Source organism: Schistocerca nitens, chromosome 7 (assembly GCF_023898315.1).
Source record: "Schistocerca nitens isolate TAMUIC-IGC-003100 chromosome 7, iqSchNite1.1, whole genome shotgun sequence".
Taxonomy (NCBI): domain Eukaryota; kingdom Metazoa; phylum Arthropoda; class Insecta; order Orthoptera; family Acrididae; genus Schistocerca; species Schistocerca nitens.
In genome coordinates, this window is record NC_064620.1 from 626,122,133 (window position 1) to 626,140,288 (window position 18,156).

General features: G+C 42.2%; 1 protein-coding gene across 2 annotated transcripts in view; it reads left to right on the plus strand.

Annotated features, from left to right (window-relative positions):
- The window catches only part of LOC126195429 (clavesin-2), an 86,267-nt gene that overhangs the window by 43,459 nt on the left and 24,652 nt on the right, over positions 1–18,156 (plus strand). For both annotated transcript variants that reach the window (XM_049934040.1, XM_049934041.1), the window contains exons 2-4: positions 5,825–6,162; positions 16,515–16,576; positions 16,832–17,025. In XM_049934040.1, the coding sequence (XP_049789997.1) occupies positions 5,825–6,162; positions 16,515–16,576; positions 16,832–17,025 (594 nt within the window). The remainder of the gene's footprint in view (positions 1–5,824; positions 6,163–16,514; positions 16,577–16,831; positions 17,026–18,156) is intronic.

Sequence of the window (18,156 nt, forward strand, 5' to 3'; positions counted from 1 at the left end):
ATCACTATCAGATTCAATACTGAATTTGTGGCTGAGTTAGCCCCTCTTCTCATATAATATATTGTAGATCCCTCGAACAAAAAGCCGTGCCCCGTTATTGGAAGAAGACACAGGTCACACCCATCTACAAGGAGAGTGGTGAAAGTGATCCACAAAACTACTGTCCAATATCCTTGACATCGATTTGTTGTAGAATCTTAGAACATATTCTGTGCTCAAACATAATGAGGTATCTTGATCTAGAACTTTTCTCACATGACATACTGAAAGCTTTGGACCGAGGCAAACAGATGGATGCAGTGTTTCTTGAATTCTGAAAAGCATTTGACTCAGTAGGTCTACCACACCTACTCTTATTGTCAAAAGTACGATCATATGTGGTATCAAGTGAAATTTGTGACTGCATTGAGGATTTTTTTTGGTAGCGAGGCTGTACTATGTTATTTTAGATCGAGAGTCGGCGTCAGATGTAGAAACAACTTCGGGTGTGTCCCAGGGAAGTGTTTTGAGACCCTTGCTGTTCATGTTGTATATTAATGACCTTTCAGACAATATTAATAATAAAATCAGGCTTTTTGCAGATATTCAGTTATCTACAATGAAGTACTATCTGAGAAAAGCTACATAAATATTCAGTCAAATCTTGATAAGATTTCAACATGATGAAGAGATTGCTCTAAATGTTCAGAAATCTAAAAGTTTGCATCTCACAAAAAGAAAGATCATACTATCGTATGACTGTAAAAAAAAAAATCAATGAGTCACTTTTGGAGTTGGTCAACTGATACAAATACCTGGGTGTAAGACTTTGTAGGGATATAAATTGGAATGATCACATAGGTTCAGTCGCGAGTAAAGTAGGTGGTAGGCTTCGGTTTGTCGCTAGAATGCTGGGGAAGTGCAATTAGCCTACAAAAGAGTTTGCTCCCAAATCACTTCTGTGACTGATCCTAGTACACTGCTCAAGTGTGTGGGACCCTTGCCAGATAGGACTAGCAGATGATACAGAACATAACAGAGAAGGTAGCATGAATGGTCACAGGTTTGTTTAATCCGTGGGAGAGTGTCATAGAGATACTGAAGGAATATAAAGTGGGAGACTCTTGAAGACAGATGTCCTGAGAAAGTCTTTTAACAAAGTTTCAAGATACAGCTTTAAATGATTTCTCTAGGGACATACTACAACCCCGTACATATTGCTCACACAGGTACCATGAGGATAAGATTAGGATAATTTACTGCATGCACTGAGGCATTCAAACAGTCATTCTTCCCACCATCCATATGTGAATGGAACTTGAAGAAACCCTAACAACAGGTACAATGGGACATACCCTCTGCCATGCACCTCATCATGGTTTGCAGAGTGTAGATGTAGGTGTAGATCCTTAGCAGTTCTGTTGCCTTCAAACGTACCACAAATAGGAGCAGTTGTGCAAGACATCGGTTGGCTCCATTTCTAAACATTTGTGGCACTGCCATTGTACCACATGAGCGTTATTGTACATCAAGCTCTACTTCAGTGGAGTCTTGCATGCCTCAAATGATAGCCTCACCTCTGCCACTGTTGCCACTCGACTGTTTTCCGGCGTGCTGGTTTGGTGTGCCATCCCCCCCACCCACAATTGCACATTGCAAATTGTCTGTATGACCTACCTGAGACCAATTTAGGATAAACACATGTCATTATTTGTTAGGCTTGTGGGTACTGGTTCTACCTGTCAGTGTGTAACCTGATTTGTTTCACACAGCTGAAGGTTCCCCTCCCAGGTGGGATTTATGGAAGTCATCAGGGCACTAAAGAGTAGTAATTCTGCCGCTATGATGGTGTGTCTAGCAGAATATTTAAAATCTCGTGCTGCCTTGATAGGATTACCTTCAAGCTCTCTTTGTAATTAATCAGCGGATTAGGCTGTATTTTATGACAGACTTAAATATCCTGACCTCTCCAAAAGTGGAGATAAACAAACCACCTCTACTTACAGACATATCATTCCTGCCATTCTGTTCAAAAATGTTTGAGAATGTGACCTACGATAAAATACTGACTCATTTAACTGCGATGAAGTTGTTAACTGCCTCTCATTTTGGCTTTCACAAATGATTCTCAAAACACAATGGAATGAAAGATCTCAGAATTAGTGTCCTGGTAGTATATTCTGTGACCTTGCTAAAGTGCTCGAATCTGTGGGTCAAAAAATTCTACTTAGTAAACTAAAGCATTATAGCATTAATAGCGCTGCTCTTCCACAGATGGAAACATTAACAGCATTCCTTGTGCACTGATGGAATATTGCCTCCATAACAGGAAGAAGAGGCTCTCATTAATAGACTGTATGTGCATGTGAAAATAGCCTCAGAGTGGGAGAACATAACATACTGTGTGCCACTGCGATTGGTATGAGGCTCACTCTCATTTCTGACCTTGATTGACTCTAAAGGACAATTCAAAAACTACAATGTTTGCTGGCGACAGAACTGCACTAACAAAGGGTTGAAACTCAGCCCTAGCAGACACAGATCATGTGACAGCTGAACAGGGCTGCTAGGGGTTCACAACTAACAGTTTTAAGCCTTAACCCCAGAAAGGCTCATCTCATGTATTTACAAACAATCAATAATGATCTTTTAGCACCACAAGTGGACAGTAATGGTCATATGCTGAATGAAGCACTGTGTGTAAAATTCCTTGGGGTCCATCTGGATAACAAGTCAAAATGGAGTTGAGACACAGATAAACTAATCGCTAGGCTGAGTTCAGCGAGTTATGCCCTTATCGATGTTCTTACCTAAAGACAAGTGTGTTGGCAGATTTGGCATGTTTTAATTCCTGTTTTGCTCATGGAATTATCTTCTAGAGCAATGCACTTAAAATAAACAGTTTGTTGAGCAGAAGTGAGCAGTAAGAATGTTGTGCAAAGATAACTGTACATGTTGCAGAAGCTTTTTGGAAAATCTCAGAACTCTAATCCTCACTTTTCAATACATTTAGTGCTTAATGGTTTTTGTTGCTGATAATAAAAATTAGTTTCAACTGAACTGTGATACATGGAGTTACGTACTCTGGAGGCAAGGGATTGAACAAAGTCCCAAGAATTTGAAGTCCTTATCAGTTAAGGAATAAAATTAAAAGCATACCTCATTAGCTAGTCTTTTTTACAAATTATCTGAATTTACAGACTGAAAGATTCTGTTAGTTGTGTGTGTGTGCACATGCGTGCGTGTGTGCATGTGTGCGTGTGTGTGTGTCTGAGGTGGCCGGGGGGGGGGGGGTGAGTTCGTGTTAGGAATGCTGAACAGTGTGGTTATTGGCACACATATGAAATTAATGGAGGTAAATGTTGTTAAAAACAGAGAAAATGCAAGAAAATAGGCACAAACAAAATCTGAGATAAAATCAAACTCACCCTCCCCCATTCTCACCCACTCTCACCAGCTTGATCACATTGTGAAAGATTGCATTAAAATTGTTCAGGTGTTTTAAAACTGTTAAGTAACTCTAAGTAAGACAAAAGGAACACTGAAATAGATTTACAGCAATATGTGGCTGGCTGATCTATTACAAAAAACACAGATGGTCTGGCCACCCTGGGTTCACATTGAAAACATCATCCTAAAATTTTAGGAAGCAAGTTAGACAATTCACAAAAACTTAAAAGTCACACCACATTCATTTGATTGTCAATTAAAATAGAGCACAAATCTATCATCAAATGAGCTGTCGCCGTTAGGTCTGAAACTAAAACACAGTCTAGTAAAATGGGGCCAACCCGATCTCTACACGAAAACCACCACACATTGGAGGGTCCTCTCACTGGAGCAAGAAGCCGTGCATCATAGGGCTGTGGCCTATGTGGAGTAAGGAGGACCTCATTCCACCCACGTGACTAGGAGGAGATACACTACAGTCTCACTGTGTAAAATTCCTTCCGGCCACTTTATTCTCATCGACGTGTGATCCTGCACCTCGACAGTGAGGCGATAGTGTGCAGGGGGAGGCATACTGAATTACATGAGAATCGTAATGTGCCTCCTTGGCTTATGAACCTACCCTTTCAATACCATTAATACCCTTGTGTCCTGGAACCTAGCAGAAAGACATCTCCTTTCCCCTCCTCTGTAGATGGAAGAGGGCATCCTGAAAATTCTGTACCACTTTATCTGCTGAGTACAAGCATTCTTGAGAGTGAAGGGCACTCAGGAAGTCATAACAGATAGGGAATTTTGTACTGAAAACAAGGGCAGAAGCATTATAGAAAGTGAAGGGCACTGAGGGAGACATAACCGACAAAGAATTTAGTACTCGAAACACATCTCATCTGCTCCAGTGCCTGCAAGACTGCATATAATTCAGTATTAGAGGCAGTAAAGTCTTGAGACAGTTGGATTCCTGATGACATGATCAAGGAAAACAGCAGAGCAACCAATGGAGTCTCCCTCTTTAGATGGCTCAACCATAAATACAGCTACAGAGTTGTGGTGCTCAGTTAAAATGTCATAAAATAATGTATTAAAACACATGCAGGAGTCAGCCTCTCCCCTATTGCACTAAATCTTAAATTACTCTGGACTTCTGCAGTACCAGCGTGCCAGGTGGTTAAAACCCTGGATTTATGGTTGTACTTACTCCACACCAGGTGACTTTAAAGCTGTATGACAAATTTTGTTTTGAAGGTAAGACCACTTCAGCTGTAAGACCTTCATTTATAGGCATAACTGGTTTTTCAGCATTTCAGCTGCACCACTAGGTGCAATAAAATCAAGTCATGTTCCAGTCAAGAAAAGAGAATGGGATGACCCAGTGTTCATAGTCGGCACTTTATTTGCTAAGCAGTGGATGTCAAAAAAAATTGATGAATATGAATGCAGAGTTATCACATCCTCTTATCTGAATTGGAGCATTACTTCATTTTATTGCACTGGTAGTGCAGCTGAAAATTCTGTACTCTTCATTCGCATAAATAAATTACTTAAAGCTGAAGCAAGCTTCTCTTCAAATTGATATGTCCAGGCTGTGGCTGCCCTGACTACAAAGCCTGTTCTATGACAAATAATGTACTATAAATAGGACTCAGTGTTAATAGCTGTAAAAAACGTTTGTTTAGAAAAATACTGTTGTTGTCAAGTAAATATTCAGGTACTAATAGCAAATAAACACCAGTTGTATCATAACACTGAAGAGGCATTAACCTTTTTAAAGTGGCAACTTCCTTACTGTTTTAGTAAATTGATGCACCAGTCACAGATTAGGGCTTAGGCCTGTTCCAACTGGCCAACTGGTACTAACAAGGCAGTATCAGGAGTGGTCTATGATCGCGGGACATGTGAACAGCGTGTTGCCAATTCTTTCCAGCCCTTAGTGCCAGTGCACGAATCCTGATGATGTCACTGCTTCGTTATTTGAGCATCTCCTGATTTGGCCTTTCACTGGATAAGTGGACTTCGTTCCAGATCATGCTACCTCCAGAAAAAAATCTCAGTAGGTATCAGGAGTCAAATCCATATACTTCCACACTGACAGCTATGACACTAAATATTCGGCTATGGTGGCTGTCCTTACCGATTTACATGATTAAATTTAATTGCCATAAACATGAATAGTATTCATCAGTTTAGCGACAGCTTATTGTTAATACAGTATACACTTTCAGTTTCTATGATGTTTTTGTCATGTGTTAATATGTAGTTTGACTCACTCCACTCACTGCAGTGTCTCCTTCTGGATTGGTCGTACATAACATGAATGAATATGTGAATGAATGAATGAACGGAACACAATATATAAAAGTATGTCTGAGTTCACAGACGTGAAACTTTGTTGCAGATGGGCCACGGAGACTGTGGTGTGAAAGCTGAGGAGGAAGACGAGGTGCTTCTGCCAGCAGCGCTGCAGGAGGAAGCGGCACGCGAGCTCCGCGAGGACGGGTCAGTGCGCACCCACGGCCTGCGGCAGATGCGCTCCTGGCTTCGCACTCACCCGGCCATCCGCAACTGCCGTACTGATGCTCCCTTCCTGTTGCGCTTCTTGCGCACCAAGAAGTTCAGTGTGCCGCTCGCGCAGGACATGCTCGAGCGCTACCTCACTGTGCGCCAGCTCTATCCCCACTGGTTCCGTGGGCTCGACGTCGACGACCCCGACCTGTCCGATGTACTCGACAGTGGGTGAGTGTAGTGGACTTCTCTCTGGTATCACCAAAAGTCATTGTATTGGGCTGCTGTGGCCTGTAACAAACAGTAGGGTGGCGATGTGTGATGTGGAGGCTGCCATTTGAGCTTTACTAATGAAAGCTGTGTCAGTCACCGGAATTTGTCTGGCACCTCCAGACTGTGTGCCAACATCTCACTTTCCATCTCTTTTGTTAAACTGGGACATTAAACTTTTTGGCCGTACCTGCCCGGTAGCTTTGCTTGTTAGCGTACCACTTCCAGGATTTGGGCAGCTGCACCGGCCCTAGGTCGAATCTGCCTGGCAGAGGACCGGTGTGCTGGCCAGCCTGCATGTGGTTTTTAGGTGGTTATCCACATCTGACTAGGTGAAGGCCAAGCTGATATCCAAGTACTGAGCTTCAGTTACACGATTTTCAAAGATTTGGAAAATGTTTACACACTCCTACATGTATTCCTCCCAGGGGTGGGGGTAATGGGGTGTTAACAGGAAGGGCACCTGGCCATGCATTAATTAACAATGCCAAATCCAATATTAACCGTGCTGATCCCATGTAAATGTGAGACAAAAGCAAAGGAAAAACCAGAGAAAAGAAGTTTAAACTTAGTGATTGTCCTGGTGCTATTTAATAGGGTTTTAGACTGGAAAGCACAAGACCAATGCCAGACCAAACATTTCAGAAGATGAAGGGGTCATGTTTGAGGCAATACAGATGCTTCACTCAGAAACAAATGTTACAGCAATTGAGATGAATAATGTTATAATATTGAGGCTTCAAGAGAGCCTGCAAATGATCACCTCCATTGCTCAGGGAACTGTCCAAACACAACACAAGTTTTGTAGAACTTTTCACAAAAGATGAAGGCTGATGGACCCAATCCTCCACACTACTCAACCACAGGAGAAATGCCAACCTGTATGGCATCCTCTGAGGAACCAATATGTGGTAATCACGAGGTGATAATTATGGACTGTAAGGCAGGCAATCCAACACCTGCCATTCAAAAGAACACAGAGCATCCTGTATTGCTTTAGTATTGTGCAACCTCATATTATCATGAAGCAAAATCACAACTTTTTTATTGATATGCCCTAGATATTGAAGAACAAGTCGACTTATCCAGCTACAGAAAATGGTTGAGGGTCCACCTCTAGAGAGCAGGAAAGCTGGTGCTGATTGAGAAGATCCTTTTTGCTTATGTTTCTACCTTCACAATACACGATGGTAACCCATTTTTTTCCCCTATTCTCTTCTCACTTGCTTGTCCCTTTTATCTTGTTTGTAGTTGTGGTCTTCAGTCCTGAGACTGGTTTGATGCAGCTCTCCATGCTACTCTATCCTGTGCAAGCTTCTTCATCTCCAAGTACCTACTGCAACCTACATCCTTCTGAATCTGCTTAGTGTATTCATCCCTTGGTCTCCCTCTATGATTTTTATCCTCCACGCACCCCTCCAATACTAAATTGGTGACCTTTTGATGCCTCAGACCATGTCCTACCAACCGATCCCTTCTTCTAGTCAAGTTGTGCCACAAACTTCTCTTCTCACCAATTCTGTTCAGTACCTCCAGACACTTAAATCAATACTTGATGTTAACAAATCTCTCTTCTTCACATACACTTTCCTTGCCATAGTCAGTGTACATTTTGTATCCCCTATGCTTCGACCATCATCAGTTATTTTGATCTCCAAATAGCAAACCTCATTTACTACTTTAAGTGTCTCATTTCCTAATCTGATTCCCTCTGCATCACTTGATTTAATTTGACTACATGCCATTATCCTCATTTTGCTTTAGTTGATGTTCATCTTATATCCTCCATTCAAGACACTGTCCATTCTGTTCAGCTGCTCTTCCAGATCCTTTGCTGTCTCTGACAGAATTAAAATATCATCGGCAAACCTCAAAAAGCCTTTACTTCTTCGTCATGGATTTTAATTCCTACTCCAAATTTTTCTTTTGCTTTCTTTACTGCTTGCTCAATACCAGATTGAATAACATCTGGGATAGACTACCCCCTTCTCAACCACTGCTTCCCTTTCATGCCCCTTGACTCTTATAACTGCCATCTGGTTTCTGTACAAAGTGTAAATAGCCTTTCGCTCCATGTATTTGACCCGCCACCTTCAGAATTTGAAAGGGAATGTTCTAGTCAATGCTGTCAAAAGCTTTCTTTAAGTCTACAAATGCTAGAAATATCAACATTTTCAAAAGCTGTCTTTACTACAAATGCTAGAAATGTAGATTTGCCTTACCTTAATCTATCTTCTAAGCTAAGTCATAGGGTCAGTATAGCCTCGCGTGTTCCAACATTTTTATGGAATCCAAACTCATCTTCCCTGAGGTCTGCTTCCAACAGTTTTTCCATTCAACTGTAAAGAATTTGCATTAGTATTTTGCAGCCGTGACTTGTTGTTGTTGTTGTGGTCTTCAGTCCTGAGACTGGTTTGATGCAGCTCTCCATGCTACTCTATCCTGTGCAAGCTTCTTCATCTCCCAGTACCTACTGCAACCTACATCCTTCTGAATCTGCTTAGTGTATTGATCTCTTGGTCTCCCTCTACGATTTTTACCCTCCACGCTGCCCTCCAATGCTAAATTTGTGATCCCTTGATGCCTCAAAACATGTCCTACCAACCGATCCCTTCTTCTAGTCAAGTTGTGCCACAAACTTCTCTTCTCCCCAATCCTATTCAATACCTCCTCATTAGTTACGTGATCTACCCACCTTATCTTCAGCATTCTTCTGTAGCACCACATTTCGAAAGCTTCTATTCTCTTCTTGTCCAAACTAGTTATTGTCCATGTCTCACTTCCATACATGGCTACACTCCATACAAATACTTTCAGAAACGACTTCCTGACACCTAAATCTATACTCGATGTTAACAAATTTCTCTTCTTGAGAAACGCTTTCCTTGCCATTGCCAGTCTACATTTTATATCCTCTCTACTTCGACCATCATCGGTTATTTTACTCCCTAAATAGCAAAACTCCTTTACTACTTTAAGTGTCTCATTTCCTAATCTAATTCCCTCAGCATCACCCGACTTAATTTGACTACATTCCATTATCCTCGTTTTGCTTTTGTTGATGTTCATCTTATATCCTCCTTTCAAGACACTGTCTATTCCGTTCAACTGCTCTTCCAAGTCCTTTGCTGTCTCTGACAGAATTACAATGTCATCGGCGAACCTCAAAGTTTTTACTTCTTCTCCATGGATTTTAATACCTACTCCGAATTTTTCTTTTGTTTCCTTTACTGCTTGCTCAATATACAGATTGAATAACATCGGGGAGAGGCTACAACCCTGTCTCACTCCTTTCCCAACCACTGCTTCCCTTTCATGCCCCTCGACTCTTATAACTGCCATTTGGTTTCTGTACAAATTGTAAATAGCCTTTCGCTCCCTGTATTTTACCCCTGCCACCTTCAGAATTTGAAAGAGAGTATTCCAGTCAACATTGTCAAAAGCTTTCTCTAAGTCTACAAATGCTAGAAACGTAGGTTTGCCTTTTCTTAATCTTTCTTCCAAGATAAGTCGTAAGGTCAGTATTGCCTCACGTGTTCCAACATCTCTACGGAATCCAAACTGATCTTCCCCGAGGTCGGCTTCTACCAGTTTTTCCATTCGTCTGTAAAGAATTCGCGTTAGTATTTTGCAGCTGTGACTTATTAAACTGATAGTTCGGTAATTTTCACATCTGTCAACACCTGCTTTCTTTGGGATTGGAATTATTATATTCTTCTTGAAGTCTGAGGGTATTTCGCCTGTCTCATACATCGTGCTCACTAGATGGTAGAGTTTTGTCATGACTGGCTCTCCCGAGGCCATCAGTAGTTCTAGTGGAATGTTGTCTACTCCCGGGGCCTTATCAAACTGATATTTTGGTAATTTTCACACCTGTCAACACCTGCTTTCTTTGGGATCGGAATTATTATATTCTTCTTGAAGTCTGAGGGAATTTCCCTTGTCTCATACATCTTGCTCACCAGATGGTAGAGTTTTGTCAGGACTAGCTCTCCCAAGGCTGTCAGTAGTTCTAATGGAATGTTGTCTACTCCCGGGGCCTTGTTTCGACTTAGGTCTTTCAGTGCTCTGCCAAACTCTTCACGCAGTATCATATCTCCCATTTCATCTTCACGTATGTCCTCTTTCACTTCTATAATATTACCATCAAGTACATTGCCTCTATATACTCCTTCCACATTTCTGCTTTCTCTTCTTTGCTTAGAACCGGTTTTCCACATGAGCTCTTGATATTCATACAGGCAGTTCTCTTTTCTCCAAAGTTCTCTTTAATTTTGCTGTAGGCAGCATCTATCCTTCCCCTGATGATATTTGCCTCTACATCCTTACATTTGTCCTCCAGCCATCACTGCTTAGCCATTTTGCACTTTCTGTTGATCTCATTTTTGAGATGTTTGTATTCCTTTTTGCCTGTTTCATTTACAGCATTATTATATTTTCTCCTTTCATCAATTAAATTCAATATCTCTTCTGTTACCCAAGGATGTCTACTAGCTCTCGTCTTTCTGTCTACTTGATCCTTTGCTGCCTTCACTATTTCATCTCTCAAAGCTACCTGTTATTTTTGTACTGTATTTCCTTCCCTCGTTCTTGTCAATCACTCCCCAATGCTCTCCCTGAAACTCTCTACAACCTCTGGTTCCTTCAGTTTATCCAATACCCATCTCCTTAAAATCCCACCTTTTTGCAGTTTCTTCAGTTTTAATCTGCAGTTTGTAACCAATAGCTTATGGGTAGAGTCCATATCTGCTCCTGGAAATGTCTTACAATTTAAAACCTGGTTCGAAAATCTGTCTTACCATTATATAATCTATCTGAAACCTTCCAGTGTCTCCAGGCCTCTTCCACATGTACAACTGTCTTTCATGATTCTTAAACCAAGTGTTGGTTATGATTAAGTTATGCTCTGTGCAAAATTCTACCAGGTGGCTTCTTCTTTCATTCCTTACCCCCACTCCATATTCACTTTCTATTTTTCCTTCTCTTCCTTTTCTTACTATCGAATTCCAGTCCCCCACGACTATTAAATTTTCATCTCCCTTTACTAGCTGAATAATTTCTTTTATCACATCATACATTTCTTCAGTCTCTTCATCATCTGATCTAGTTGGCATATAAACTTGTACTACTGTGGTAGGCATGGGCTTCGTGTCTATCAGGCTACAACAATGTGTTCACTGTGCTGTTCATAGTAGCTTACCCAAGCTTCTATTTTTTTTTATTCATTACTGAACCTACTCCTGCATTACCCCTATTTGATTTTGTATTCATAACCCTGAATTCACCTGACCAGAAGTCTTGTTATTCCTGCCACCGAACTTCACTAATTCTCGCTATGCGTAACTCTAACCTATCCATTTCCCTTTTTAAATTTTCTATCCAACCTGCCGTATTAATAGGCCTGACATTCCTCACTCCGATTCGTAGAATGTTACTCCTGCCACCGAACTTCACTAATTCTCGCTATGCCTAACTTTAACCTATCCATTTCCCTTTTTAAATTTTCTATCCAACCTGCCGGATTAATACATCTCACATTCCTCGCTCCTATCCATAGAATGTCAGTCTTATTTCTCCTGACAACAACATCCTCCTGAGTAGTCGCACCTGGTGATCCAAATGGGGCACTATTTTACCTACAGAATATTGTACCAAGAGGACGCCACCATCATTTAAACATACAGTAAAGCTGCATGCCCTTGGGAAAAATTATGGCTTCAGCTTCCCCTTGCTTTCAACTGTTCACATTACCAGCACAGCAAGGCTGTTTTGGTTAGTGTTACAAGGCCATATCAGTCAATCATCCAGACCATTGCCCCTGCAACTACTGAAAAGGCTGCTGCCCCTCTTCCGGAACCACACATTTGTCTGACCTCTCAACAGATACCCCTCTGTCACTGAGGCATGCAAGCCTTCCCACCAACGGCAAGATCCATTGTTCATGGGGGTCTTTCATCTCATTTTACTTAAATTCTATTGTTCAGTTCATCTTCTTTTGTGCTCAGTCTTCCACTGGCATATGAACCTTGCCTCTACAGTACTGCAACAGGATCATACTGTGGCCTCCCTCCGCACATTCCCCGAGATTTCACTCACATCCAGCCCCTTGCTACCTTCCTCAACTTCGTCATCAGCGCACTACATGCCCACTGTGTTGCATGTTCAGGGAATAGACACTGGTTTGCTGTTCTGTCTTTGTGTCAGTTAACAAGTTTATATGTGATTTTACTTGTTTCATAAAATTAAGAACACTGTAAACCTTTTGTGCAGATTAAGAGAAATACATATAGTAAGCCAGTTATATGATGAGACAACGCTTGTTTTACCTAAATGGAGTATCAGACCCAGATTTTTCAATTGAATGAGTGGAAAATATCAAGGAGAAAAGATCTGTGGTTCAATATATAAAACATGTAGAAATACACTCCTGGAAATTGAAATAAGAACACCGTGAATTCATTGTCCCAGGAAGGGGAAACTTTATTGACACATTCCTGGGGTCAGATACATCACATGATCACACTGACAGAACCACAGGCACATAGACACAGGCAACAGAGCATGCACAATGTCGACACTAGTACAGTGTATATCCACCTTTCGCAGCAATGCAGGCTGCTGTTCTCCCATGGAGACGATCGTAGAGATGCTGGATGTAGTCCTGTGGAACGGCTTGCCATGCCATTTCCACCCGGCGCCTCAGTTGGACCAGCGTTCGTGCTGGACGTGCAGACCGCGTGAGACGACGCTTCATCCAGTCCCAAACATGCTCAATGGGGGACAGATCCGGAGATCTTGCTGGCCAGGGTAGTTGACTTACACCTTCTAGAGCACGTTGGGTGGCACGGGATACATGCGGACGTGCATTGTCCTGTTGGAACAGCAAGTTCCCTTGCCGGTCTAGGAATGGTAGAACGATGGGTTCGATGACGGTTTGGATGTACCGTGCACTATTCAGTGTCCCCTCGACGATCACCAGTGGTGTACGGCCAGTGTAGGAGATCGCTCCCCACACCATGATGCCAGGTGTTGGCCCTGTGTGCCTCGGTCGTATGCAGTCCTGATTGTGGCGCTCACCTGCACGGCGCCAAACACGCATACGACCATCATTGGCACCAAGGCAGAAGCGACTCTCATCGCTGAAGACGACACGTCTCCATTCGTCCCTCCATTCACGCCTGTCGCGACACCACTGGAGGCGGGCTGCACGATGCTGGGGCATGAGCGGAAGACGGCCTAACGGTGTGCGGGACCGTAGCCCAGCTTCATGGAGATGGTTGCGAATGGTCCTCGCCGATACCCCAGGAGCAACAGTGTCCCTAATTTGCTGGGAAGTGGCGGTGCGGTCCCCTACGGCACTGCGTAGGATCCTACGGTCTTGGCGTGCATCCGTGCGTCGCTGCGGTCCGGTCCCAGGTCGACGGGCACGTGCACCTTCCGCCGACCACTGGCGACAACATCGATGTACTGTGGAGACCTCACGCCCCACGTGTTGAGCAATTCGGCGGTACGTCCACCCGGCCTCCCGCATGCCCACTATACGCCCTCGCTCAAAGTCCGTCAACTGCACATACGGTGCACGTCCACGCTGTCGCGGCATGCTACCAGTGTTAAAGACTGCGATGGAGCTCCGTATGCTACGGCAAACTGGCTGACACTGACGGCGGCGGTGCACAAATGCTGCGCAGCTAGCGCCATTCGACGGCCAACACCGCGGTTCCTGGTGTGTCCGCTGTGCCGTGCGTGTGATCATTGCTTGTACAGCCCTCTCGCAGTGTCCGGAGCAAGTATGGTGGGTCTGACACACCGGTGTCAATGTGTTCTTTTTTCCATTTCCAGGAGTGTATGTAGTAATATCATAAAAACTCTTCAAAGAGTTAGCCAAAGATACATAAGCCACCCATGCAGGATGTCCCATTGCGGATGGATATCATGTTCCCACAGAAAGAGACTCTGTCATTGTGGACAAATACCTTCAGCTTATTGCTAGTAACCTATCTCCAATATAAAAGACACTAACAATTCCCTCTATTGATGCTCTACAGTTCCTGATCCTTTACCACTTGACACCTTACACAACACTGTCAGTGCCACCTCCCTCTACACTAAGATCCCAAATTCCCCTGGCCTTGTCACTGCTGAAGAACACCTTACCCAATAGCTAACTGACTACAAATGTAGAACCTCCTTCCTGATCGCCATGACCATCTACTCTGTCAATCTAAAAAGTTTTAGAATGGATTAATAAAAAATACAGAGATGTTAAGGTGTGGTTTTAATGCTTCAGGTGTTCTACCTAGCCTCCCAAGCCTCCTACCACTTGAGTACAATGTATGGAACATTCATACAACCTTGTGAAACTGTGAGAGTCCTACTTTGAGATGTTGGCAACTCGAGCATCGCACTGGCTTGAATGTCAATACTTTGTTAGAACATTGACTCTTCATGTAAATTTCTGCATCTTGTGGTAGGTGTGTATCCATAACACTAAGTCTCATCACCTGTGATCATTTCTTCCAGAAAAGAATTGCCGACATTTTGCATAAATTTTTTTTTTTTTTTTTTTTTTTTTTTTTTTTTTTTTGAGTCAAGGTGTTTGGGACAGACTTTGCACACATTTTTCTCTTCTTCAAAACATTCTGGAGAAAGTGTTAAACACTTGATTTAGAGATGTTGTTGCGTGGTAATTTGTGACAGAACAACATTGACTTACTACGGTCACATTTCCACTACTTACTACTGAACTCACTAGTTGAATAGACATTAGTTATTTACATTTGTTAGCACAAGCTGCCACCATAGTTAATGCATTGTTGTTGCCTGTACACAAAGAATAAAATCAGGCTCAGAGCTTTTTGGATAGATAGTACATATCCTCACCCACAATTACTTCACCTTCAATGAATCACCTACAAAAGTATTCACAGTATGCTCATGGGCTCCCAAAAATCACCATCCTATGGCAACCTTTTAATGTGCCATCTACAGGAATTCTTCACAGCCACGCAAAATACCTGGTACAGATTCATTGATGACATCTTCATGATCAGGACAAGGAGTGGGTACACTTTATCCATATCCTTCCAGAACTTCAATGCCTATTTGCTCCCCTGTCCTCCTCAGCCCAACGAGCCACCTTCCTTGATACTGACTTCCACCTCATCAGTACCTCCATCATACCACACCTTCCATTTTGACGGCTGCCATTCAATCCCTTCCGTGCTGTCTAGCATACTGTCTGCAGCAATGAGCAGTCCCTCTCCAAACGTGCAGAAGGTCTCACAGGGACTTTCACAGACCAAAATTGCGTCTCCTACCGTGTACAGAAATATATCTCCTGGACCTTGTCTCCCCAGTTACCTAACATCCCCATCATACCCACTGTCCAGCCACAAAGCAACATCCCTTCATGACTCTGTACCACCCAGGGCTTGAGCAACTGAACCACATTCTCTGCCAGTGTTTCAAGTGCCTCTCGTTGTGTCCTGAAATGAGAAATGTGCTCTCCACTATCATTTCCATCACTCCCACAGTGGTATTCTGTTACCTACCCAACCTATGTAGTGGCCTTATCCATCTCTACTCCACCTCTGCTCCTAACCCCTTGCCCTATGGTTCACATCCTCAAAAAAACCTAAAATCAAGACCTCTCCCATGCATCCTCTCACTATGCCTTGTTGGCAGTCCTGTCACAGGCATTTCCTGTGCCACCAAAGGCAAAGGCACCTGTGAACGCAGCCATAATGTCTTCCAACTTACCTGCAACCACTGTGTGGCATGCTTTGTGGGCACAACCACTGACAAGCATCTGTTCACACGAATAGCCATTGCCAAACTGTCGTTAAGAGGCATCTGGTGCACTCAGTTGCTGAGCATGCGCGATAGTGAACAATAGTTCAGTAAATGCAACTAGTGAGTTTATAAATACAACTTTTCCCGTGGAATAGAAGTAGTTTTATGGAAAAAAATTTTTTTTGGTTTGTTTCTAAAATTAATTTTGCTACCTGGAAAATCTGTGGGGTGGTGATCAAAACTTCTGTAAGCAAGCTGAGATGTCAGACTCTTTACAAAAGTGTCTCTATTATCATTGTTGATGCATTGCACATATTATTTTTATGGCATACTTCCATGCAAGGGAAACTTACTTTTGAAATGCTGAGTCTATGATTAGGCAGTTTCCTTATAATTAATCTTGCAACTCTTCAAGTACTGTTCAAAAAACACAAGTTTCTTATTTAATTACTACTCATTGCTGTCAGAGATCAGACAGAGTGATCACAGAATCTCTCGAATTATATTTGAACATTTTCCAGGTACTTGATTCCTCTGCCAGAACGTGACGAACATGGCCGACAAGTCCTCCTGTCCTGTGCAGGTATGTCTTGACCCCTTTGCATACTGTATCCTGTTCTATCTGTAGGTGTGTCAACTGTATTCAATGCTTATTATTTGCTTGTGATGACCACAAAAAAAGTAAAGATAAAGGAAACATAAATGTAATTTCCATTGTTATTGAATTTAAGCACTTAAAGTATTGTGAGAATTACTTTCTGAAATAAATTATGTGCCTGCCTTCCTTACTCACTATGCAGTAGTCTGTATTAACTGTAGTACTGCCTGTTGGTTTCAGGTCGATTTGACGCTTACAAGTACTCTTCAGGACACATGGCTCGCTGTCATAGCCTGGTGGTTGAGGCACTTATGGATGAACCGGAAAATCAGATTCGAGGATATACCTACCTGAATGATGAATCCGGTCTTCTCATGGGCCACATCAGCTTATGGTCATTCACAGACATCAGAAGCATGCTACGGTGCATACAGGTACACTAAATCTGAAGCAACTTCAGACAAACATGGTGCATACATGACACAATCATAACCCTAGTATTACTATTTGTTGGGGTGGGATAGTGGTGACTTGTAAGCTTAACTCTGGAAAGCCTGGAGAAATTTTATGGGCTTGGTATGTGGAAAATATGCTGGTGGAGAGGAGGAGGTGGTAAGGTTCCCAGTAGCATTGTTAGGAGGGGGAGGAGTTGTTAAGGGGATAACATGCGAAACTGATCAAAAGTGGTTTATATTATAGTTAAAATTACTTATTAGTTGTCACAATATTAACAGTCTGTTGTTACCAAATGTTACTAAAAAATTTCAGTTTATTTGTAGTTTCCAAGTAATGTGGTCTTCATTCATAAGTCATTATGAGGCATTTTTGGCAGCCAAGAAACTGACACCAGCTAAAGCAGGTAAAACGGTGTTCTCCCATGTTGACAGCATGCTTGTTATTGTAAAACCCATAGAAATGATTGGAGTGGTCTCAACTAATCTTGGTACATGTATTAGTCACTATCTGGAAAAAATAGTTCTGCATGACTCCTAGGACAGCAACATAAAAGTGGGTGTGTACAGCAACAGAAAAGTGAGTGTCATGTAACAATAATTGTGGAATACCTGGAGAAATATCAGCCAAACTTAGTATACATGTCATTTACTACCCAGCAAAAGATATTCTTGGGTTATAACACCTCCAGCATCTCTGGGAGTATAATGGGTGAGTAAGTAGGTGACTGTAAAAATAATTCAAAATGAACAATGTTAGTATCAGATCCATAGCCTATGATGTTGCTAAGCTGGCTGGTGACAGGCACGATTTCATGCCACCCCTGAGGGCATGAACATACATGTATGCATATACATACATACACAAATACACCCACATTTATGGGCAGCACTGTAATTTGTAAACTGTACAGGATATTTCAAACTTAGAGAAGGCATCTCTAGTAAAACTTGTCTGATGATTTAATTTTAATTTTTCACAATAATATACACAATTCATCACAGACATGACCAAAGAAATCTGACGCCTTAAACTACATTTCTGAATGTGCAGGGGAACAAGAAAGAAAGATTTTGTTCCCATGTAGTGACAAATATTGAACTTTGGTGGGA